This window comes from Chiloscyllium plagiosum, chromosome 1 (genome assembly GCF_004010195.1).
Source record: "Chiloscyllium plagiosum isolate BGI_BamShark_2017 chromosome 1, ASM401019v2, whole genome shotgun sequence".
Taxonomy (NCBI): domain Eukaryota; kingdom Metazoa; phylum Chordata; class Chondrichthyes; order Orectolobiformes; family Hemiscylliidae; genus Chiloscyllium; species Chiloscyllium plagiosum.
In genome coordinates, this window is record NC_057710.1 from 85,693,430 (window position 1) to 85,719,210 (window position 25,781).

Consider the following 25,781-nt stretch of genomic DNA (forward strand, 5'->3'; position numbering starts at 1 on the left):
TAGTGTTTGTGGCAGTTCTTGCATGGAATTTTGTAGATGACGTTGGTTTTGTCCATGGGTTGTACTGGGTCTTTTAAGTTTGTTAGTTTTTGTTTGAGAGTGTTGGTGGGTTTGTGTGCTACTAGGATTCCGAAGGGTCTTAGTAGTCTGGCTGTCATTTCTGAAACTTCTTTGATGTATGGTAAGGTGGTTAGAGTTTCTGGCTGTGTCTGGTCGGCTTGTCGTGGTTTGTTCTTGAGGAATCTGCGGACTGTATTTTTTGAGTATCCGTTCTTCTTGAATACATTGTATAGGTGGTTCTCCTCTGTTTTCCGGTTCGTCTGTGCTACCGTGTGAGGTGGCTTATTGGAATAGTGTTCTGATAGCTTCGTTTATGTGTGTTGGGATGGTTGCTGGTGTAGTTAAGTATTTGGTCAGTGTTTGGTCAGTACACACGGAGGAAAAAACCCACCATTTCGACTGGGACAACACATCTATCCTGGGACAAGCTAAGCAAAGACATGCCAGAGAATTCCTGGAGGCCTGGCACTCCAATCACAATGCCATAAACAAACACACAGATCTAGATACCATCTATCAACCCCTCAGAAAACGAACAGGAAATGACATCACCACAAACCCCAGGAACCCCATCTAGGACAAACATAAAATGGAAAGCAGGAGACAACAGCTTCACTTCACGTGGAGGTTGCCAGTAATGATGTTACCTAGCCAGGTAATGAAATGTCTGGATATCAAACCTACAGCTCAGCGAGCAAACCTACACCCTAAACCTCAACCTGAGCTACAAAACTTGCACAGGAAAGTATTGTTATATCTGTACAAATGTTGATGAGGCTGCACCTGAACAGTTTTGGTCTTGCATTTAAGAAAGTATTTATTGAAATTGGAGGATGCTCAAAAGAGATTCTCTAAGTTGATTTCTGGGTTACAAGGATAGCTTTATCAAGAACAGCTAAACAGGTTAGGCCTTTACTCATTAGAGGTTAGAAGGGGTGATCTTATTGAAACATACAGCATTATTCAAAGTTTGTGCGAAGATTTGTAGCTCGGGTGCTCGTTGCTGTAGTTGTGTTCGCCGAGCTGGAAGTTTTTGTTGCAAACGTTTCGTCCCCTGGCGAGGCGACATCATCAGTGCTTGGGAGCCTCCTGCGAAGCGCTTCTTTGATGTTTCCTCCGGTGTTTATAGTGGTCTGTCCCTGCCGCTTCCGGTTGTCAGTTTCAGCTGTCCGCTGTAGTGGTTGGTTTATTGGGCATGGCATTCATCCACAAACTCCATCAACAAACACATCGACCTGGACCCAATATACCAACCACTACAGCGGACAGCTGAAACTGACAACCGGAAGCGGCAGGGACAGACCACTATAAACACCGGAGGAAACATCAAAGAAGTGCTTCGCAGGAGGCTCCCAAGCACTGATGATGTCGCCTAGCCAGGGGACGAAACGTTTGCAACAAAAACTTCCAGCTCGGCGAACAGAACCACAGCATACAGCATTATAACTGGTTTGGCAGGGTAGAAATTGTGAAGATATTTCCACTAGTGGGGAAGCATGAACTAGGGGAACACAGTTACAGAATAAGAGATCACTAATTTAAAACTGGAATTTCTTCACCCAGAAGGTAGCGAATATCTGAAATTTGCTACCCCCAAAAGAGCTATGGAGATTATTTCACTGCAAGTCTTTAAAGAGAGGTAGGCAGATTTTTGAAATATCAGGGAGTCAATACCAGGGCTATGCTCAGCTGGTATAAAACAGGAGTTTAGGCCTAGGGAAAATCTGCCATCTCCTTGTTGAATGATGGGGCAAGATTAATGGGCTAGATGCTGTACTCCTGCTCCTATTTCTTATGTTGCTCTTCTCTATTATTGATCTCAACCATATGAAACAATGATCAATCTTACTCAAATACTACACCACAAACACTTGATTCTCTCAACTTAATCTAACAATACCTTTTTTCTATTGGACTGAGAACATGCACAAACAGTTCAGAAATTCCTCCCACTTACCATTAAGATGATTTCAATCAACATAGCTAACTTAACTCCCCCAATGTCATCATTCTATAGTTCTTGCACATCTCAGTGTTTGTCTTCTGCAGTATTACTGCTCATTATTTGTAGTCCTCAGGACTAAGATCAGAGAAAATCTACCAGCATAGAAACACCAAAAACATAACAATGTAATTTAGAAACTACTTACCTTCTTGAAAGCATCTATTAATTAATGTTGCTTTCGACAATTTGTAATTCTTGTTTCTCCACCTTGTAATGATACTGTGGTTTTAATTGTTGTGATTTATCCTAGTTTCTTGTAAATAGCGATTGTGGGACAGGTGCAGAGCAATCTGAGGATAAGCACTTGTGAAGCCTTGGATTTTTTTCCTAAAGTCAGAACAATAGAAGCAGCCTGAATGGGTGTGATCAAGCTCCCACCCACAGAACCAGGATTGTTAGTTTTAACATTCAACACAATGCACTGGGGTTATAAAAACCTATCACATTTCTCTCTGCTACAGCTGAAAACTGGAGTTCTTTCCCTGGATTGTCTGTTCTTTTCTCACTTTCTTCTGTTAGGCTATTCTTTCCTTTCCTTTCTCTCTTTCAGAGCTAGTCTCTCTTTCTATTCTTCTTCTGCTTTCAATCGCAATTGAAACTGTTTCATTTCCTTTTCATGTTCAAGCTGCTTCATTTTCAAATAAATTTTAGCCATTTCCAAAGATTCCTGGCAATTGTAAAAGCTGCACAATTGCCACAACCATTTTCCCTTTTCTCACAGACACAGACAACTCCAACTCCAGTCTGTTTGCCAATTTGGAAAGCTGTGCCTTGCTCACTTTCTCTCAAACTCCTGAAGTGACTTCTTCTAACCCTAGGAAACTCTTAGTGACTAAGAGAGCCATTATTACATAAGGCACACTCTGTTTAAACCAACCGAGTTCAACACCCAAAATAAAAGACACTAACACTTGCTGCCTTTGAGTCCAATAATCCGAAACCCAATTTGGAATGAGAGATTCCGATCCCGGCAACCCCAAATATGTTATGGACCAGACCAGATCCCTCACAATATATTAAGAAGGAAGCCTAGACTCTAATTTTCTCTTTTTATAAAGGTAAATGTGAGATGCTATGTTCCAGATGCAATTCGAATGGCCAAACTACTCAACGTTAAGCAAATCACAATTTGTTCAAACACTATAGATAAAATAGACCAAAATAAAGAGGAAATCGGAATGACTTAACTCTATTGGAAGATTCAACAGAATTGAAGTGATTGAAACCAGGCCTAGGTAGATCCCATTGAGTATAAGATCTTTGATTGGGGCTGTTAACCTGGGCCAACCCAGGGAGGCCTGGCTTACAAATGTAAACAGGAGATTAAGAAGGTCTCCTCTGTCTAGGAACTGGCTTTGAGCTGGGTGGTCAGTGTCCATGTATTGTACACATGTAAATAAAGGGTGACTTGATGAAGGGATACTGGCCATTGTGCAATTATTTCAAGAATAACAGATTATTTCACTACTAAACAGTAACTGGTATAATACAGTAATATCCTATAAACACACCCTTGGCAAAAGGCAAATTCATAAAGCAGAATTGCCTTGCATGCAGTTCTCTGATTCAGGAGGAAAGAACATCAAAAGACAATTGTGAAAGGCAGAGAGCTCCAGCTTTTAACTGTAGCAGAGAGAGAGATGTGGCAGCTTTTCACAATCCCAGCAGCTCCTGTTGAATGCTAAAACTGAAATCCTGATTTGGTGGTAGGAGCTTGAATATACCCATTCAGGCTGCTTCTATTATTCCAACATCTTTTTAAAAATTCAAGATTTCACAAGTTGTTTATCTTCTCATAAACTGCTCAGTACCTGTCCCCCAATCTCTAAAAGAAACCAGGTCAAAATATACCTCAAACCACAGTATCATTAACAATTTATATTCACATTGTTCTACCTGCTCCACTACCCTGTATATCTTTTGCCAGAAAGTCATTTCTGAAGAGTCTACTTTGCTGGGCTACTCTTTTTGCACAGAGCCCATGTACGCTTAGAATCCTTAATTTTGCACTTGGAAATATGCTTATCCATTTTTGTCTAATACGTATTATTGAAGTTTTGATCCAAAAAAATTATCTTGGACAACCATAAGCTCCAGTTTAAACCTTGTTTCTAATTTTTTATTCTATTCCTTAATAATAAATGTGAAATTTCTATATAAATTCAGCTGATTTGTTCAGTTATGAATTATAAATACCTATTATCAGCCACACTCAAGAGGTCCATGAAATAAGGATCTTCCGTATGAATTTGTGGTGCTGATGCAATTTCAGATGGAGGAATTGGCTGATCAATTTGCATTCGTTGTCGACGGAATGGTATAGTGCGCTTTCTACCACCTGCATAAGGAAAATAAAGTTTTGATTTGCAATCAATCTGAATCTTTGAGATTTACTTTCAATATCCATTTCTTATCCTATTGTGCTATACATACGTTCCATGTTGATCACTGCACTATGATTGATTTGTCAAATCCTATTCCTCTAATTTAAGATGCAACTTTGAAATAACCTTGTTTAAACAAAATAAACTACTCCAACACTGATTGCTCTTAACATCTCTACATTTTGACAACATTCTGCTTCCAGCATCAGTAATCTTCCTCCATGCAGGTGTATACAAAATTCTTGATAACTGGTTGACACAGGTCTATTTGTTCTATGATGTCATTTTGTGACTTAACCTTCTGTGATGCAATATTATTTCCTGAGCATTAACATGACATTGATGTGATTGTGATGGTGTCACTGTAACCTCATATTTTGTTTGTTTTCTGATTCATATACAGTGAAATCATGAGGAGTTAAATTTGGACACCTGAACCCCAGTTGTGACGAAGCCGTCAGCCATTGTCAGTAGAATAGAAATCACATTTAAGGATGCCGATTGTAAGGTCAAGTTTTGGATGTTCTGGCATAACCAACTTGTACACGCTTACCTCTGACCCCACCAACTAACGTGATTAGACTTAGGATACTTTAGAGCATAATCATTATTCAACACAATGCTCTCTGTGTGAAAGGACATTCAAACCTTGCAAGTACAGCTAAACTGTAAGCAAGTTAGAAGTGCAATTGACTGGAGGTAAAGCAAATTAATACAGCAAATAAAAAAACCATGGCACAAAGCAAACAGCACACATCGCTAAAGAGTGCCAGATTTCACCATGCATATGTTAACCATTCTTAAACACAGCTTGGAACATTTTAACATTCCTTCCAGCAAAGATGGTGGTGACAACAACTGGCTATCTCATCATCAAATCTGCTCAGCTAACACTCTTCAAGAACACACTCAGCTCTGCTCCAATCCTGGAGGAAAGATGCTTTGTCTTGGCAGAGAGCCTGGGCCACAATGAGTTCACTTGCACCAATGGATAGCTGGACCAGTACAAGAATTTCCAGCATTTTTGAAGCATGACTCAAGAAAGCTGATAAAATGTATCAATTGAAGGAAATTAAAATTATCATCATTACAAACAAGAGCCTACACAACCTGAAAACCCACTATCTACAGCAGCTAACCTCTCAGGTTTGAGGGCCAGCGAAAAGAAGCAGAAGTACAGTTCAATTTTTGTCTCTCTTTATTTATTCCTGGGATGAGGGCATTGCTGGCCAGGAACCATTTATTGCCCATCTCTAATTGGTCAGGGAGCAGTTGAGAGTCAACCACATTGCTACGGGTCTGGAATCACATGTATGCCACACCTGGTAAGGCTGAGAAGCAGGAGGCTGGAAGAACACAGTAAGCCAGACAGCATCAGAGGTAGAGAAGTCAACATTTCAGACACCTGAAATGTTGTCTTCTCCACCTCCTGATGCTGCCTGGCTTGCTGTGTTCTTCCAGCCTCCTGTTTATCTACCTTGGATTCCAGCATCTGCAGTTTTTTTATATCTCAGACCAGGTAAGGCTGGCAGTTTCCTTCCCTAAAGGACATTAGTGAACCAGATGGATTTTTCTGACAGACAACAATGGATTCATGTCGTCCTAAGACTGTTTGATTCCAGATATTTATTGAAATAATGGTCTAGAGACTACATTTGTGATGAGGAACTTGTCAAAGTTGTGATGGAAAGCACAATTGCCAACTACTTCCACCATGCAGGGTTCAAATGACTGTTCAAGATGGATAAAATGAGGAGGATCAGGGTCAGGCCAATCAATTTGATCACAAAGCTCCTTTTAGTAGCCTGTGAAACTAGTATGAAAATCCCAACAAAGACAATTAATGAATCTGACACTGATGTGTACAACATCATAAACTGCACAATGGGAACTGACTGATAAGGCAATCATAGATGCAATACATTCTTCAACCAAGGAGCCCAATGACTCTTTTGCTCACTGATCCACCTATTTTCCTAAATAAAGCTACATTGATGGCATGGCAGACCGCAACACAGCCATCTAAAGATGGTACATTAAGGTTAGAAGGACACAGATTTTCCAAATCAAATTCCCAACATTTTATAATGTCTTTTAATTTACAAGGTCAGTCCATTGTAAGGTGTGTATAAATTGCACATAAAGACATTTTTCATGTATTTGATGTTTTAGCATGTTTTCATTTAATATGGTATTTTTATCTGGAACATGTTTGTAGATAAATTCAGGCCTCCTCAGCTACCTTGAAACCCCTTTAACACAATCTGCTGGGTTAAAATCCTGCCATTTGACTCATCATGATTTTACTTTATTTGGAAGTGAAACAGAAAAATTCTCCACAAATAAAATGCACTTTGAAAGGCCTAAATTAATTGCACAATGGAACTTAATTAAATTTCTGGAAATCTTTTCAAGTAAATTACATTACTATTTTTTGGATATTTTTGGTACTTTCTCCATATTCAATGTAGAAACACAAAACATTTCAATATGCCAAAACTATTTAAAATTTTAAATGGTATTTAACACCTTAGTGATTTTCACTCTTAGAAATATCAACCTGTGCACACACACCACCTCAACACAACTGGATTTGATTTGTTTCTTGTACAGTACCAAGATGCTGACTTCCGATAAAATGAATAAAATTAGTCATGGACTGAGAACACACATCACACAATGAAGGGCAGTGCAGATCCAAGATGTTAGGTCTACTCAATCTACACATTGATGTTTAATTATCAGTCTCATATATATATATGAAAGAATATTTTCAATTACATTTCTCTATGGATAAGATTTTGCATTGTTACAATGAAAGACATATGACAGAGTCTACAATAGATTTCACTATGTTTCTAGCCATAATTGTAATTCAGTATACTTTTGGTACATTCTACAATTGCCAAACAGCACAACTTTATTAAACAAATTACTTCAATACAATTACATTCATGTTTCCTTTGAAGAAAATAAACAAAACAACTCGAAGAGTAGTATTCTTACCTGGAGTTTGCACAACCGCTTGCAGGTTTTTCTCTTGTAATTGCTGGATCTTATCAGTCTTTGCTTTACTCTCCTTTTCCAGGCATCGCACTTTATGCACATACTGGTTATTTAAAAACTTCAAATCTGCAGTGTCATGTTCCAATTTTCTTATGGTGTGTTTTAAATCTTCAGGTTAAAGGAATAATAATTGTAATGAAACCACACTTTGTAGCACAATAGCCAGTCACGTTAGTCACAATATAAGAAAGAAACCCAGTGCAGAAATGGCCCAGCAATTTGTAACAATTAACCATTTATTCTGAAAACAGCACTTTGTTTTTAGTATGACAAACTATTAACCAAAATATTTCAAGAAGTGAGCAAGAAGAGCATGGGTACCAGAAGTTGCACACCAAATCAGGGTAGCAAACCCTACTCTGGCCTCAGTCAAATAAACCAAGGTAGATCAATGTCTTGTACTGCACCTGGATAGGAAGCAGCAAAGCATTTCACATGGAAATAGCTTCTCCAAAGGAAGGCAATGGTCTGGAAGAGTTGGTAGTAATTTTATGCCTACATATAGCTGAGGTTTTAAATTTGTATGGTTAGGTAATGAAATGCACTAAACTGATAGAATGAGAAAAAATGTACTGCATAAAATTTCCTTGACCTTGATAATCTGATAGCATTTGCTCAATCCATTGAATTGTACAAGAAAAGCAATAGACCATTTAATACTTCCAAACAACGGAGAGATCCCACTTCCCTCCAATGCCCGATCAGTCTACTCTCAATCATCAGCAAAGAGATGAAAGTGATCATCTACAGTGCTACCAAATGGCATTTCCAAAACATCTCACTATCAGCTTGGTTTTTGCCAAGGCCAGATAGCTCCTGATCTTATTACAAAAACAGACAAAAGATATGGCATCAAGAAGCCCTGATAAAACTGGAGTCAATGGGAATCAGAGGGAGGTGGATCTCTCCATTGTTTGGAGTCACACTGTCAGAAAGGAAGATGCTTGTGGTTGTTGCAGGTCAATTATCTCAGCTCAGCACATCCCTGCATGAATTCCTCAGGGGTATATTCCAGGTACAATCATCTTCAGCTGCTTCACTAATAACCTTCCTGCCATCATTATGTCGGAAGCGGGGACGTCACTGATGACTGCACAATATTTCAAATCATTCGCAACACATCAGATACTGAAACAGTCCATATCCAAATGCAGCAAGACCTTGACTTGTATGATAAATAGCAAATAGCAGGCATGCATTCAAGTGGCTGGCAGTGATCATCTCCAACAAGAGGGAATTAAACTTTCGCTGCTTAATATTCAATGGCATTACCATTGCTGAATACGCACCACCAAAATCCTCGGTGTTATCATGAACCAATTAGAACAGGTACATAAACACTATGGCTACAAAAGCGATCAGAGCTCAGAATTCTGCATCTAATAGCTCATTTCACGTCTCTCCAAGACTTTTCCCCAATGCCACCATCTACAAGACACAAGCCAAGGATGTGATGGAATAATCCCCACGTGACTGGATGGGCACAGTTGCTACAGCACACAAGAAACTTGACACATCCAGGACAACATAGTCCACTAGATTTGCATCTCATCTAACACCATGCAGACTAATTTCCTTCACCAGCAATGCACTGTGGCAGCAGCATGCACCACCTCAATGTACAGTAGCAACTCCATGAACACCACCTATCAAACCCATAACCTCGACTACCTAGAAGGCATCAGATGCATGGGAGCACAACCATCCGGAATTTCCTGTCCAAGATATACACCATCCTGACTTGGAATTATACACTATCCCTCACTGTCACTGGGTCGAGATTCTGGAACTCACTCCCTAACAGCATTATCAATGTCCTCATTCTCCAAGGGTAGCAGTGGTTCAATGCAGCTGACTACCAACCTCTCCATTAGGGATTAGGTAACAAATCCTGTTCGAGTCAGTGACATTCACAATCCTTTGAATTAAAAAAAAATGAATGTGTACATGCAATCATCTGTATTAATTTGTTAGGAATATTTTACAAGATTAAATATTAAAATATGAATCTTTATATTATTTAAATATTCAAGGGGCTACAACATCCTTTCCTGTAGCATTTTTAGTGTTAGAGAACATATGGAGGAAAGGGAGATGTTAACTTTGTCTCTATGAATCAATAATAGATCACCGGAAAATCAAGGTCACAGATAAAGACTGATAAACCCTTAAGTCAAGAAAAGGATCATACTCTGGTCAGAGATTATTTGTCACAATTCGAAGTACTGGGTAAAAGTTCAAAATTTAACAAATATACTTATGGTACAATAAGAAAGAATTTGAATAAAAGGCCAAAACATAACAGACAAAACTTCAAATATATGTTGTCATGTACAGAAGAGTCCAATGCTGTATTATAGTCTAAGAATCGAAAATTTTCCTACCTGTCCCTAGGTCAATGAATTCTCAGCGTGGTAAGGACCTCACAGGCACCCAGGGTTGGATTTGCTTTGGATTGGATCTCAAGAAAAGACATGTATTTGTCTCTTGGGTATTTGAAATATATTCTCGAGATAGTTTGGAGTTGAGAACAGATTGCTTTATTTACATGACATTTTATAATTCAACATAATGTTAAGGAACTACTGTCACATTAGCAACTACTTGGTTGTGAATCACAAGCAGCGCTCTGTTCTGGACTGACATCCTTGTTACAGTGATAATCATGGGGAAATTCACACTTAATCTTAGAACAATACAAGTCTATTTTCAAGTCAAAATAGTACACTACTCCTATAGAACTTGGATCCATGACTCAAAATCCCTACATATTTCAATTCACTAATGCACAATGGGCATGATAATATAATTTACACAATACAATTCAATACAGAACAGGAAAAGGCCCTCCTGCCCACCAAACCTGCACCGACTCATAATCCTTATTTAGACCCGCTACTTATTGTCCATACACGGTTTGTATCCCTCTGACCACTTCCCATTCATGTGTCTACTAAGACATGCCTTAAATATTGCTAGCGTGCCTGCTTCCACCAACATTTTTTAGCAATGTATTCCAGGCACTCACCACCCTCTGTGTGAAAATCTTTCCCTGCACTTCTCTCCTAAACTTTCCCCCTCTTACCTTGAACCTGTGGTCTCTTGTACTTGACCTTTTCACCCTGGGAAAAAACCTCTGATTATCCACCCTATCCATGCCTCTCATAATTTTGAAGACCTCTATCAAGTCGCCCTTCAGCCTCCAGCTTTTCAATGAAAACAATCCAAATTTATCTAATATCTCCTCATAAATAAAACTCTCCAAGAGAATGTGGGATCACTTGATCAGGTCCTGGAGATTTATCCATCTTTATGCTTTCTAAGACCTCCAGCACTTGTAATGTGAATTGTTTTTTTTTAGAAACATCAATATTTATTTCCCGGAGTTCTCTGGTCTCCATTTCTTTCTCCACAATAAAAACTAATTTGAAATATTCATTTACTATCTCTCCTATCTCCTGAGAATCAACACAAAGATAGCGTTTTTGATCTTTGAAGGTACCTACTCGCTCCTTAGTTGCTCCTTTGCTCTTAATGTACTTGCAGAATCTCTGAAATTTTCTTAATCCTATCTGTCAACACTATCTCATATTCCACCCTTTGTGATCCTGATTTCCCTCTTAAGAATGCCCTTACATTCTTTATACTCTAAGAAATTCATATGATCCCATTGTCTACATCTAATAAATGATTATTTTTTATTCTTGACCATCTTTATTCATTCATTGTTCCCTCATCTTACCAGCCTTATCTTTCACTCAGACAGGAACATAATTCATTTGAACTCTCGTTATCTCACTTCTGAAAGCCTCCCACTTGTCAGTAGCCCCTTTATCTCTGAACAGTCTACTCCAGTCAACTTTTGATAGTTCCTCTAGAGTTAACTACTTCACAATACATTCCTGGCTGACTCACACTTTTTCCGCTCTGCCTCTCATGCCCTTATTTGTAGCAAATTTTGCTCACCCTAAACCACTGACCTCACTGATCTGGTTCAGCAACACTCCAGTTTCAAAATTCCGATCTTGTTTTCATAAACCTCCATAATTTCACCCATCTTCATTTCTGTAACTTCTTTCAGCACCACAAATCTCGGAGGTATCTGCACTCTTACAATTCTGACCATTTAATCGTTCCTCCATTGATAGCCATGCTGCTTCCTAGGCCTCAAGCTCTGGAATTCCCTCCCCACATCGCTCCACCTCTCTACCCACTTTTCCTCCTTTCAGACACTTCTTAAAAGCCTAACTCTTTGAGCAAGCTTCAACCATCTATGCTAATATTACGCAGCTTGATATCATATTTTGATTCATAATACTCCGTGGGGCACCATGAGATACTTTATTATAATGAAAGTGCTTTAAAAATAGAGCATTAACATTAACAATTGATATTGAGAAGCGTGCCCTTAAACCCCACCTCATTGATCATACTTTGGTCACACTTCCCAAAAAAAATACTACTGCTGCTTTAGTTTGATATCTACCCTTATCTAATTAGCCTTTTCTTCATTCATTCACAGTTTGTGGACATTGTTGGCTCAGGCCAGCATTTATTGTCCAACCCTTGTAGTCCTTGAGAAGGTGGCAGTGAACTGCCTTCTTGAAATGCTGCAATCCATTTATGGAACCTTCGACTTTTGCTTTGTTAAAGGTATAATTTAATTGCAAATTGTGCAATAAATATTTGAAAATACATGAAGACAAAATTAACCTCATTTGTTTACAAATTAAACATTAATATTATTTATATCACTGTTTCAAGAATTTGCGACAAGTTACACACATATCTCATGAATACCTTTGACATGTAGATCTGACTCTTCCTTTAACCTCAGTAATTCCTGATGGAGCTTGTTATTCTCTTGGACAAGACGTGCATTTTCAGCTCTATATGGTTCAAGTACAGAGTCCAAGTTCTTGCTCTCTTTCTCCGTTTTTCCAGATGACAGCTTGGCATTGCGAAGGCTTTCTGTTGTGTGCACCAAATCACTGCAACACATTCATTTTTTTTAGAACATGGCAAAGTGATGGGGAAACGTGCTAAACTCAATTAGTAGTAATTTCTTAAAAATTTACAAAATGCAAGAGATTTATTTTCATGTTTAGTTATTTCACCAAAGGCACAAATATTAATTTGATTTCATTTTTAACTACAAGTGCCCAAAAATGCACTTGTGAGAACTAACCAATAGGTGGGAGTAGTCAACCTTTTGCAGGAGGGGACCACATCAACATGTTAGAAAGAGTGATGCATGAAAACTATATATTGTGTTTAATTTCAGGTTCATTCTCAAGAATTTAAACAAAGTATTTACAAAAGCAGAGCGTTACCAACATTATGTTGGCCACCAGCATCTTTACATATGCACATAGTTCCAGTGATGTCAACAAAAATAATGCCCTCTGAAGTGCTTGCCACTTCTATGTGCAGGAATTCCATTTGCATTATCTTTAAAGCATTCATGAAATAGGAAAAAAATGGGGCCTGGCAGATTTGACCCATTTGAACCAATTTATTTCCATGGATTATAGGTGCTGAGTGTTTGCATACATGTTAGAATGTTATCTGCTTCTTCATACATGTTAGAATGTTACAGTTAGCAGAAGGGGCAGAAAACTGCACGGGCTGGATTTGAAATCAATGGTACAAGAGTGAAGGATCATGTTATTCATTGTGAGTCCTTTAACAGATATCACAATCTGTTTGGGATGGACCAGAATTTGCAACTAGCCCTGAATTTTGAAGCAAGTATTTCTCACTACTTATTCAGGGAATTTTATCTGGTCAGGATCCTGAAGAAAGACAGCAGAAACTTAACAGATAATTACAGAAAAAACATAGTGACTGTTTGTCTCCACCAGATGGTGATTCCAATTGTCAGAATAAATGTTGCCTCAGGTGATAACTACCTACTGATATGTGACTTCTTTAATATATAAAAAAAGCAAAGATCAAAAACAGGCTTTATCATCCCAGGAATCTAACTCAGATCATAATATAAAAATAGAAAAATGTTTCGCTTATATAAGAAATGGCTCTTTTCTGAGCTTTAAAGCAGAACACCACAAAATCATGGTAGCGTCATCTTTGTTCTAGTTAGCTGCTGTGGCACGTCAAAGCATTGTTAATGCTCATTCAATGGTTACTGTGCCACTTAGCGATGGTATTGACAATAAGTATAGCCTTACAAAAACTCAGGACTGGGGTGCTGGTGATTTCATCATCCGAAGACATTTCCGTCACCTCCAAACAGACCCCACCTCAGGGATATATTTCCCCACCCATTTCCACTTTCCGCAAAGACCGTTCTCTCCGTGACTACCTGGTCAGGTCCACGCCCCCCCTTCAACCCACCCTCCCTTCCTGGCACCTCCCCTGCCACTGCAGGAATTGCAAAACCTGCACCCACAACTCCTCCGTCACATCCAAGGCCCCAAAGGACCCTTCCACATCCATCAAAGTTTTACCTGCACATCCACCAATATCATTTATTGTACCCATTGCTGCCGATGCAGTCTCCTCTACATTGAGGAGAAGGGACGCCTCCTAGTGGAGCGTTTTAGGGAACATCTCCCGGACACCTGCACCAATCAACCCCACCACACTATGGCCCAACGTTTCAATTCCCCCTCCCACTCTGCCGAGGACATGGAGGTCCTGGGCCTCCTCCACCGCTGCTCCCTCACCACCTGACGCCTGGAGGAAGAGCGCCTCATCTACTGCCTTGGAACACTTCAACCCCATGGCATCAATGTGGATTTCACCAGTTTCCTCATTCCCCCTTCCCCCACCTCATACTTTTTCCCTATCCCCACCCTCCTCTCATTTATCTCTCCACTCTACAGGCACCCTGCCTCTATTCCTGATGAAGGGCTTTTGCCCGAAACGTCGATTTTCCTGCTCCTCAGATGCTGCCTGACTGCTGTACTTTTCCAGCACCACTCTTATCTAGACTTTGTCCACACTGATCCAACACATTTAAAAGAACACATTTAACAGAAAACCAAAAAAGTCAAACATTTGTCCATTGTTTTGGAAACTTTGCATGGTGGCAAAAGTATACAGTTCTGATATAACATGATGGTTGTGTTCCCCTATAGAAAATCGCGCAATGGAAAGCTGTCATAGAAAATCATGCTGTAAAAAATAGCTATAGAAAATCGCTATATCTGTCTCGTAGAAAATTCACATTATCCAAACAGTGTACATAATTCATTAATCGCATTATAGCCAATTCGCATTGACAAAGCATATTATACAAGAATGACCTGTAATACAGCTGTTCCCCTAATAGAAGCTTCAATCCAAATTGAGTTCGCAATTGGGCTCATAGTCAAACCTCCTCAGCCTCTCAGGCTGCACCTGCATTGAAGCCAAGGTGACACCCAGCTTTGACCTTGGTCTGTTTGTCTCAGTCTTGGAACTTACATTTGTTCTTCTCAAGACAATTTACAAGCCTGCAATAGCTGGTTAGATGTTAGAGCTGGGCGTCCCCACTGTTCGCCATCAGCTGATATGTGTGTGCGTGTGTGTGTAGGGGGGGGTGGAAAATATCCAATTACTGTACATAGGAGGAAGGGCCTGGCAAAGTTTATTAATTGCTTTGAAATCCAATTTTCCTAATCTTAAAATTATTCATCCTTATTGAGTTTTATAAAGTTAAAGTTAAAGATCTGGGAGGGCCTGCGAACTCCAAAAGTTTGGGCTTCTCAGCAAAGCACAACTTTCGAATGGAAACATGGTGAAAGGCATTTCAAAAAACACCAAATGCTGTGCAGATGCAAGCTTAATAATTTTTATTGTAAATTTTGTAGTTTATCTTATAAACGTTATTGCTAAAATAAGTCCTTAACTTGGAGGAGAAACAAAAAACACTCCTAATCATTGTTTTACCTTTTCCCTTTGGGTTTTTAGCAGCTCTTGCCGAATGTTCATTTCTGATCGGTTATTTTTGAATGCCCTTGGTAGTTTTCCAAAAGAGCTTTATCTCCTTGTTGCTATATTTGATTGGTACATTGCAAATTTCTTCAACCCATTTGAGTTTGAAATTTTAGCCTATCAAGTATAAGCTTGGAACAAAATTTACAGATAGCAAAATGTGACATTCAAGTGCACTGGGGAATGTGATTATAAAATTACAAACCTATTCATAATTTTCCTGCCAATAATACTTATTAAATCAACAAAGCAAATTACAGAACAATGCTTTGAAATGCAACAAATATAGAGTTTTCCACCACAGAAGAAAATGCTCAGCTTGTCTAAAAAGTTATGATAGAGCAACACAGAAATAAAAAACTTATTGATTTCTTTCCTTTAAATACCTGAAAAGCTTTTCCACCAGTGGGAGAGTCTCAATCCCCAGGGGTTGCCTGTAGCCAAGCTGATCTAAACGTTTCCGCAGGTTTATAAACTTTCTCTCCGAGGTGGTAGTCATATTAAGAAATGGTTTGCTATAAATTTATGTACAGTCCTAGATATTAAAACAAATAGGAAATATAATACAAAATGATAAAAATAGAAATAGGCATAACTTTAAGGAATATGAATCTCAAGGAGGCATTCCAGACCCCTGCTCAACTTCCCATAATCCAACCTATTGGCCACAGAGAACTAAGAATCTGCAGCAAGGACATGACAACAAAGACCTTAGAACAAACAGAAATGTTCATACCACAATGGAAGATAATCACTGTAGAACTTTGGCACCTATAACCAATGAATACAAAATTCTGTAGGAAAGTCTATTTATTTGATCAACTCCTAAATTTGTATCAGGTTGGGTTGACCAGCACACTGTAAAGAGAGACTTGAGATTTTATGTTAAAATGAACTATCAAAAATAGGATTACATTGGCTGTTACGTAGATCACTGATATTATGAAGTAATTGGGACTGAGAGATTTCAGCTATACAGGGCTGGAAGATCAAGCTTTTTTCACTACAGCAGAGAAAATTCAATGATGATGTGGTAATACAGGTCTTCAAGAATGGAAGAATTACAGTAAGGTCACAAGTGACCAAATATTTCCATTTATCAGCAAAGTAGTAAGAAGTATCAATGACCAACGATCATAACTCCAGATTACCCATGCACAATAAGTGCAATATCTAATATTTTAAAAGAGGCGATCCTGCCAAGAGAATCAAATTTAGAGACTATCTAGGGAGGAACCCTAAAAATGACACCTGAAGTGATCTAGGAAGCTTGAAGGGAAAACACTGCAATTTCCTTGGTGTATCGTGGATTTTGAATGTAGTAGGAGAAAAGACAGTATTCTGGGTGAGAGACAGATTTGCATTTTCCACTTTCAAGAATATTGAGGGACAGGGATAAACATCAAGTTTCAACACTGGTCTGATTGTGCTAATTGGCTGAGGTGTCCAAGTGTGCTAGCCTGGGGTCAGGATCAAATGCCACTGCGTCCTGAAGATTCCAGCTGAAGAACCATCCACTAATCACCCTTGAGTTGCCTGTAAATTAATCTATTGCTTCCATGCTGGGTGTCAGGCAATAGGAAATGGAAGTGAAAAGGTCTCGAGTTCTGGATCCCAGTCAGCAACTCAGTTTAAGTGGAAATGGAAACAACACAAAGAATTTTAGAAAATCTACAAAGGCAAGAATCTCAAAAGCGAATGCTCAACAATCAACACTCCACTATCCATACTTCACAAATGATCCAGAGACTGATCCATATATCTTTTAATGCTTATCTTTATCTGACTCACTTGTTATTTCTAATCTGTGTTATAATGGTTGCGTTATTATTTCTTCTCACATTTAATAACTAATACAATCACTGTTCCATTAACTCAAAGAAGTCTTATTAAATTGTCTCCTTTTAAATAGAAATATTATTTGGTTTGGGGGGGAAAGTTATGTTGAAAGGTGACGATAATTTTTAATTAATCCTGTTGCATCTTACGCACGAACAATGGTGCTGCAAGTATCACTGTGGTCATAATATGGAGCTTTGTCTCTAACTTATTTTTCTTCAAGTGCATTTATGATATTGTTATGCATTGTATCAGGTTTTTGGGGATTTGTGATCACAGTTAACTAACATAGGTATTAAACCATTTTAAAGAAATTTTCAGGTGTTAATTGTTTAAAAACCCTTTTAGATATGATAAATTAATAATGCAGAAAGTTTATAGCCCATAATGGGTTGAAGTGGTGGAGGCAACCCTCTCGTCTTCAGCTGAAGGAGTCCTTGGGTCTACTTCCTCTTCTCCTGGCCCACCTTACGTCTGAAGGAGACACTTGTTTGACAAGGACTACTCTTTCACATGGGCACCCACTCTAACTCTGACTATTTGTTGATTATACCCTATTTTTGTGGCTAGCAATCTACGTTGTATTCATCACGTCTGAATCCTTTAAGCCAATGAGCAAAATAACATTTGCCCACTTGTCCACTTCCATTGCAAAGTCAGTATAAAATTTCCTAAAAACAAAATCTTCCATTTTCCCTAAACAACTTGGGCACCAGGTAGTGGCCTGGCAGCCTTCATATCTGTTTTCTTGAACTTTCTTTTCATCCTTATTTCAGAAATTGTTTGTGTCTGGGGAAGAGAAGTAGCTGATGTAGCAGTCATTACATGAAGTCTCATGTTACACCGGAAATACTGGAAGAGTTCAATTTTGAAAAGACCCCAATTTCCAACAGTTAACACCAGAAGAATTCTTCCCAAAGATGATAAACATAGTAGTGTCAGAACATTGTGTGTATCAGCATTTAGATTTTGTAATGGTGTGGCTTTAGGAGTGGGACAACCAAATTTTGTTGAGCCGTTTGCATCATTTGAGATGTACTATTTAATCTAAGTTTCACAGAGCTGTAAACCTTTGAAATTCCTAACAAAACCCTGCAATTCTGTGGACAACAATATCAGGCTGATTAAAAATAAATGAGAACATTAAAATTCAATCGCAAATTTTAGATGTGTTTTTCCTGTCTCTTCATTGCCTTCATGGTTCAAGAGATTGGCATGATTCCCAGAATAGAAGCTAAATTATCACGTCAAGATTCCAACTTCTGTATTGAAATATGATATTGTATGGATGTAAATAATAAATTTGTTTGTTCTATGTTGTTTTCTTTCATTTATCTAAACATTTTTTAAACAGCTTTGTACTATTCTTCCCTTAAGGATTTGGGAAGAGGAGGAACCTCAAATCAGACCTTTTTTTTATTTTTAAAATTAGCCTGTGTTGCTACTGTTATGAACTTGGGATATTTCTAAAGTGTCTTATGCACATTGCCTTCCATTAGGTTTTAATGTTTTGTGCTGGTTGAACAAAGATAGCATGCCATCTTCTTCTACTGCAGACAACGACTATCGAGAGAGAGTTCAATTTGAATCAACCACTTTTGAACTGGCATTTAACCATTATGAGCTGTTGTTGGAGTGTTTTACTGATCTGTTTAAGTAGAAGGAATGTAGTAGTCGTGGATTATTTTGTGTTGGATGTGAAATGTAAAGAAATGAAGCAAAACAAATATTAGTGGTTCGTTCTACCTACATATTTCACGTCAGCTTGAAATTGGGCAACGTCACTCAATCTTCATTTTAAAACATACGAAGTGTCCCGTATTGAGTGAGACACTGCACATTATAGAAAGTGGCTAATGTGCTATCACACTGGCAATCAATTGAAGTGAGTTTTTGGACACATTTACAATGTTAGTGAAAGAATAACTTTTGTACAATCACTTATTTAACACTGTGCCCATTACTCCCCCAACAGAAAGTGCTCTTCACCTGACATGTACTAGTATTATTTTCCTTGCAACTTGCATTCAATGTGCTGTCTTCACTCTCGTTAAAAATAATACTGCTATCTCTCTACTTCATTTTGCATCTGAGTGTTTCATGCCCACGCCCTATTCCTCATTAAAGTTAACACACACTTTATCCACACTCCAATACAGGATGAACACTACTTACAGTTTCTCTTCCTCCCAGACTGTTCATGGTTTTCGGCTTTCCACCTTGGCCCCTCATAGTATCCACCCTTAAAGTGCAGCTCCTATCTTCATCTTTGACTCTGCCTCTCACTTCAACAATCCAATTCCCACCACTATATGATAATCCTGGTTGCTGCAGTATGGTGGTGGTACGATACTGCCACTTACATGTAATATCTGCAGTCACATCAAGTAGTAGTGGGATTCTGGCATGTGTCATATGAGAAAATGGGTTTTAATTTGCACTGATTTTCATCAGATGTGGACTGTGTGATGGAGAGGCAATGGCCTCATGGTAATGTCTAGACTAGTAATCCAGAGGCTCATGTAATGCTCTGGGAACCCGGGTTTGAATCCCAACATGATAGATGGTGGAATTTGAAATAAGATTTTTTCTAAATAGGTCTTTATGATGAAACCATAGTCAATTATTGTAAAAACAGTCTGGTTCATTAATGTCCTTTAGGGAAGGAAAGCTGTTGTCCTGTTCTGGCCTACACATAACTCCAGACTCTAACAACGATGTGCTTGACTCTCAAGAGACCTCTGAAATGTCTTAGCAAGCCAATCAGTTGTATCAATCTAGAAAGCCTCAACAAAGGAATGAAACTAGACAGGCCACTTGGGATCAGCTAAGGCACCGAAAGTAACAATAGCGAATGTAGCACTGTCTGAAAAGTTCTCCGAACACCTGGGACAAGTGCTAAAACTGAAAGAGCTAACTCAGTTTAGTCACACAGCACCTATTACAGTCAATATAGTCACAGTCACAGAATCATATCTTGAACACACTGCCCCAGATAACAGCATCCCCATTCCTGATTATGTCCTGTCCCATTGTTCGGAGGCTAAGGGGTGATCTTATAGAGGTTTACAAAATTATGAGGGGCATAGATAGGATAAATAGACAAAGTCTGTTCCCTGGGGTCGGGGAGTCCAGAACTAGAGGGAATAGGTTTAGAGTGAGAGGGGAAAGATATAAAAGAGACCTAAGGTGCAGCTTTTTCATGCAGAGGGTGGTACATGTATGGAATGAGCTGCCAGAGGAAGTGGTGGAGGCTGGTACAATTGCAACATTTAAGAGGCATTTGGATAGGTATATGAATAGGAAGGGTTTGGAGGGATATGGACTGGGTGCTGGCAGGTGGGACTAGATTGGGTTGGATATCTGGTTGGCATGGACAGGTTGGACCGAAGGGACTGTTTCCATGCTGTACATCTCTATGACTCTATGACTCAATGGTTGTGGAAATTTACATTTGGGAGGGAACTGCCTAACATTGACTCTAGTCCCCATGAAATCTCATGACTTCAGGTCAAACAATGGCAAAGAAACCTGCTGATTATGACACCCTGCCCTTCCTTGGCTAATGAATCAGTACTCCATGTCAACCAACACTTGATGGAGACAGAGGTCGGCAAGTATGCAGGACATAGTTTGTGTGGGGGACTTCAGTGAACACCAAAGGTGGCTTGTCAAGACCACTACTGACCAAATAGGTAGGGTTCCTGTGACATAGCTGCTGGATTAGGTTCTTGGCAGGTGCTGAAGGAACTAACATGGTGGGAATAACTTACTTGACCTCATCATGACCAATGCACATGCTGCAGATGCATCTATCAATGGCAGTATGGTAGGACTGACACGATCCTTGTGAAGAAAAGTTCTATTTTCATATTGAAAATACCCTCCCTCATATTTTGTGGCACTACCACCATGCTAAATCGCTACACTTCATACAGATCAGGCAACTCGATTGGATATCCTTGAGGTGCTTTGGACCATCAGCAGCATTGTACTCCAGCACAAACTGCAACCTCATGGCTTGGCATATTCTCCATTTCACCTTTGCTATCAATCTATGATCACTAGGAGACACGTACCTAAGAATGAGGTGTCAACCTGAAGTTACAAAACAACTATTTGTACAACAAATAGCACAAGTAACATATGATAGACAAAGCAAAGCAATTCGCAACAGTGGATTAGATCTGTAGTTCTGCCACATCCAGTCTTGAATGGTGATGGACAATTAAACAACTCACTGGAGGAGGAGTCTCCATAAACATCTCCATTCTCAAGAATGGGATCCCAGCGCATTAAGCACAAACAATAAGGTTGAAGCATTCATGACAATCTTCAGCCAGAAGTGTCAAATGGATGATCCATCTCCTTTTTCTCTCGAGGTCCCCAGCACTATAGATGCCAGTTTTCAGCCAATTCAATTCACTCCATGTAATATCAAGAAAGGAGTAAAGGTACTGGATACTGCAGAGGCTGTGACCTCTGACAACATTATGGCAATAGCACTGAAGACTTGTGCTCCAAAACTTGCCAGGCTTCTTGTCAAGTTATTTCAGTATAGCTGAAACAGTGATCCAACCAACAATGTGGGCAGTTGCCCAGATATGTTTTGCATACAAAAAGCAGGACAAATCCAATCTGATCCCACTCATGTACTCCAATTATCAGTAAAGTGATGGTAAGGCAGTCCTCTCAAGCAATAACCTGCTCACTGAAACTTAGTTTGGATTCCACTAGGATCACTTGGCTCCTGACCTCATTACAGCTGAATGAAGATGGTTGTGGTTGTTGGAGGTCAGTCTTCTCAGCTCCAGGACAGTTTTGGTAGTGTCTTACACCCAACTATGTTCAGCTGCTTCTTCAAAGACCTTCTCTCCATCACAAGATCAGAAGTTGGGATGTTCACTGCACAATGTTCAGTAAAGTTCATGACTCCTCATACTGAAGCAGTCCATGTCCATGTGTAACAAGACCCAGAAAATATCCAGGTTTGGGCTGATAAATGGCAAATAACATTCATGCCACACAAGTGCTAAAAAATGAACATCTCCAAGATTGAATGTAATCATCAACCCATGACATATTCAATGGCATTACTGTCACTAAATCCCGTGCTATCAGCATGCTTGCAGGTTACCATTGACTAGAAACCAAACTGAACAAAATTAGTCATATGAATAGTAAGACAAAAACAGCAGGTCAGAGACTAGGAATTCAGAAGCCAGTATGTCACCTCCTGACTCCCCAAAGTTCAAGTTAAGAGTGTGGTGAAATAATTCCCACTTGCTGGAATGAGTGCAGCTTCAACAATACTCTAGAAATTTGACACCGTGAGGACAAAGCACCCCACTTAACTGGCACCACATCGACAAACATTCCATCTAGCATCAACACTGAAGTAGCAGCAGTGTGTACCATCTATAAAATGCACTTCAGAAATTCACCAAAATTCTTAACTGAGTACCTCCCAAAGGTACTGCCTGAAGGTTTCCCTCCGAACATTCACCAGTTTGAGTTGGAACTATGTCACTGTTCCTTCAGTGTCAATAGGTCAAAATCTTAGAACTTTCAAATCACTTGGAATACAATAGGACCATTATAGTGTGGAAACAGGCCATTTGGCCCAACAAGAAACTCGATTGAGTTTTTTTTAAGAAATAATGAAGGGAATTGATGAGAGAAGAGTGGTGGGTGTGGTCTATATGAACTTCAGTAAGGCATTTGACATGGTTTCTCATGGTAGATTGCTTAGCAAGATTAGATCATGTGGAGTACAGGGACCGGGACAACGAGCCATTTGGATACATAACTGACTTGAAGGTAAAAGACAGAAGGTGGTGGTGGAGGGCTGCTTTTCAGACTGGATGCCTGTGACCAATGGTGTTGGGTTCAATGCTTTTCATCATTTATATAAATGAACTGGATGTGAACATAGGAGGTAAAGTTAGTAAGTTTGCCAGTATTGGAGGTGTAGTGGACAGCAAAAAAGGTTACCTCCAGGTGCAATGGCATCTTAATCAGATGGCCAATGGACTGAGTGGCAGATGGAGTTTAATTTAGATAAATGTGAGGTGCTGCATTTTGGAAAGGCAAATTAGGACAGGACTTATACACTTAATGGGCAGGTCCTGAGGGCTTGTTGCTGAACAAAGAGATCTTGGAGTGCAGGTTCATGGTTCCTTGAAAATGGAGTCACAAGTAGATAGGATAGTGAATAAAGTGTTTGGTATACTTGACTTTATTGGACTGAGCATAGAGTACAGGAGTTGGGAAGTCATGTTGTGGCTGTACAGGATATTAGTTAGGCCACTTTTGGAATACTCATGTAATTCTCCCTTCTATAAGAAGGATTTTGTATGTTGTGAAACTTGAAAGGGTTCAGAAAAGACTTACAAGGATGTTGCCAGGCTTGGAGGATTTGAGCTTTAGGGAGAGGTTGAATAGGCTGGGGCTGGTTTCCCTGGAGCGTTGGAGGCTGAGGGGTGGCCTTATTGACGTTTATAAAATCATGAGGGTCATGGATAGGGTAAATCGACAAGATCTTCTGGGGGTGGCCAGACCATAGGGCATAGCTTTAGGGTGAGAGGGGAAATATTTATAAGGGACCTAAAGGGCAACTTTTTCATGCAGAGGGTGGTGCATGTATAGAATGAGCTGCCAGAGGACGTGTACAATAACATTTAAAAGGCAGGTGGATGGGTATATAAATCGGAAAGGCTTAGAGGAATATGGGCCAAAAGCTGCCAAATGGGACCAGATCTGGTCACATGGATGAGTTGGACCGAAGGGTTTGTTTCCATGCTGTACAGCTCTATAACTCTGTAATTTCAAAATGTTAACATGGAAGTGTAGCAAATGATAAAGTTGGCAAATAGAATGTTCACCTGTTATTGCAAAGGAAATGAAGAACATACCTGGGGCACTGCAGATGGTCTTGCAGCGCAAGCCACAGTCAAATCAGCAATGATCTTCCTGATTGGCAGAGTGGGCTCTATATGAATGAAAAGGCCTGCTGCTCCTTATATTTCTTATATCACCAGAACTCACTGCAGCCTCAGTTTGCCTTGATCATTTTGTTCAAGCTCTGGAATAGGGCTCAGGATAAACCGGAGGTGGTGCAAACAACTGGGAGAGGGAGAAAAAGCTGGGTTCAGGGTTTGTTTACTCTGCTGCAGCAATGAAGTGTATTTAGTTTTAGCAAGACCCTAAACAGAGAATAAAAGAAAAGACGTGAAGATTATTGATATTGTTGCCAATTGCCAACAATGTAAATATTCCTGCTGCATGTTAACAATTAAACAGTATTGCTGCTGTCACTCAGTGATGGTGCCTAAGAGCCAGACATACGCATGCGCAAACAGCGATAAGTGCCAGTTTCCGACCTTTCAATTTCTACCGGCCAAAGCTGGGCCCTTTAATTAAAGGCCTCCCCTGGCCTGAGCCCGGAAAGCCAAGCGCCGTCTTCCCCTTCCCCAGCCCGGACCACAACGACCGCGGAGCCTCCGCCGCTCCTGGCCTTTCCGAATCGGCCCTGACTATTTCCAACACCTCCCGCTTCGCCAATCCGGACCGTGCCCGTCTCCTTACCGTGAGCTCCCCGGCTCCACCGCTCGTCTCCTCGCAGCTCCACCTGCCTCCGCCGGAACCCGAACCTCCCGCGGCAAGACGTTTGAAAATGGCGCGCACCCCCATCTACAATGACCGAGCTTCCCCACACCGCCACTCAGCGGGGCTAAGGGGAACAGCACTCAGACACTGCCCCCAGCGGGGCCAAGGGGAACAGCACCCAGACACTGCCCCCAGCGGGGCCAAGGGGAACAGCACCCAGACACTGCCCCCAGCGGGTCCAAGGGGAATAGCACCCAGACACTGCCCCCAGCGGGGCCAAGGGGAACGACACCCAGACACTGCCCCCAGCGGGGCCAAGGGGAACAGCACCCAGACACTGCCCCCAGTAGGGCCAAGGGGAACAGCACCCAGATACTGCCCCCAGTGGAGCCAAGGGGAACAGCTGCCAGACACTGCCCCCAGTGGGGCCGGGGGAGTACCACCCAGACACTGCCCCTGGAGGGGCCTAGGGGAATGGCACCCAGACACTGCTCCCAGTGGGGCCAAGGGGAATAACACCCAGACACTGCCCCTGGTGGGGCCAAGCGGAGTGACACCCCCTCTTCCAAAACACACAGAGCAGGGCCAGGGAATTACAGTGCCACCCAGTGGGTGTGGCATACAGTTGCTGGAGTGGTTTGTTAGTGTCTTTGAGGCACTACCATTCAGCATAGTCATGGAGAATAATACCGAGTGGTAGTGCTAGGCCGATTCGCCTAACATCTACTTTTGAAATTAGTTATTAAAGAAGTAATGACATGTTTGGAAAATCAGTAATCAAGCAGAGTCAGCATGGCTTCATGAAAGGGAAATTGTGTCTGACGAATTTATTAGAATTTTTCAAGGATGTCTCAGCGAGGATAAGGGGTTTTATTCCT

The 25,781-nt window shown here is 40.3% G+C and overlaps 1 protein-coding gene across 3 annotated transcripts in view; it reads right to left on the bottom strand.

Moving 5' to 3' along the window:
• cep135 (centrosomal protein 135) overlaps positions 1-24,997 on the bottom strand; it is a 135,068-nt gene extending 110,071 nt beyond the window's left edge. Inside the window, exons 1-6 of one of the 3 annotated variants that reach the window (XM_043690581.1) lie at positions 24,883-24,997; positions 24,210-24,420; positions 15,843-15,991; positions 12,316-12,506; positions 7,456-7,623; positions 4,262-4,403 (exon numbers count right to left, since the gene is read on the bottom strand). In XM_043690581.1, coding sequence (XP_043546516.1) covers positions 4,262-4,403; positions 7,456-7,623; positions 12,316-12,506; positions 15,843-15,955 — 614 coding nt within the window. In that variant the 5' untranslated portion in view covers positions 15,956-15,991; positions 24,210-24,420; positions 24,883-24,997. Of the gene's footprint in view, positions 1-4,261; positions 4,404-7,455; positions 7,624-12,315; positions 12,507-15,842; positions 15,992-24,209; positions 24,635-24,882 lie in introns of those variants that run through there. The other 2 variants (XM_043690562.1, XM_043690570.1) reach the window with 2 other exon arrangements.
• Between the last annotated feature and the right edge of the window lie 784 nt (positions 24,998-25,781).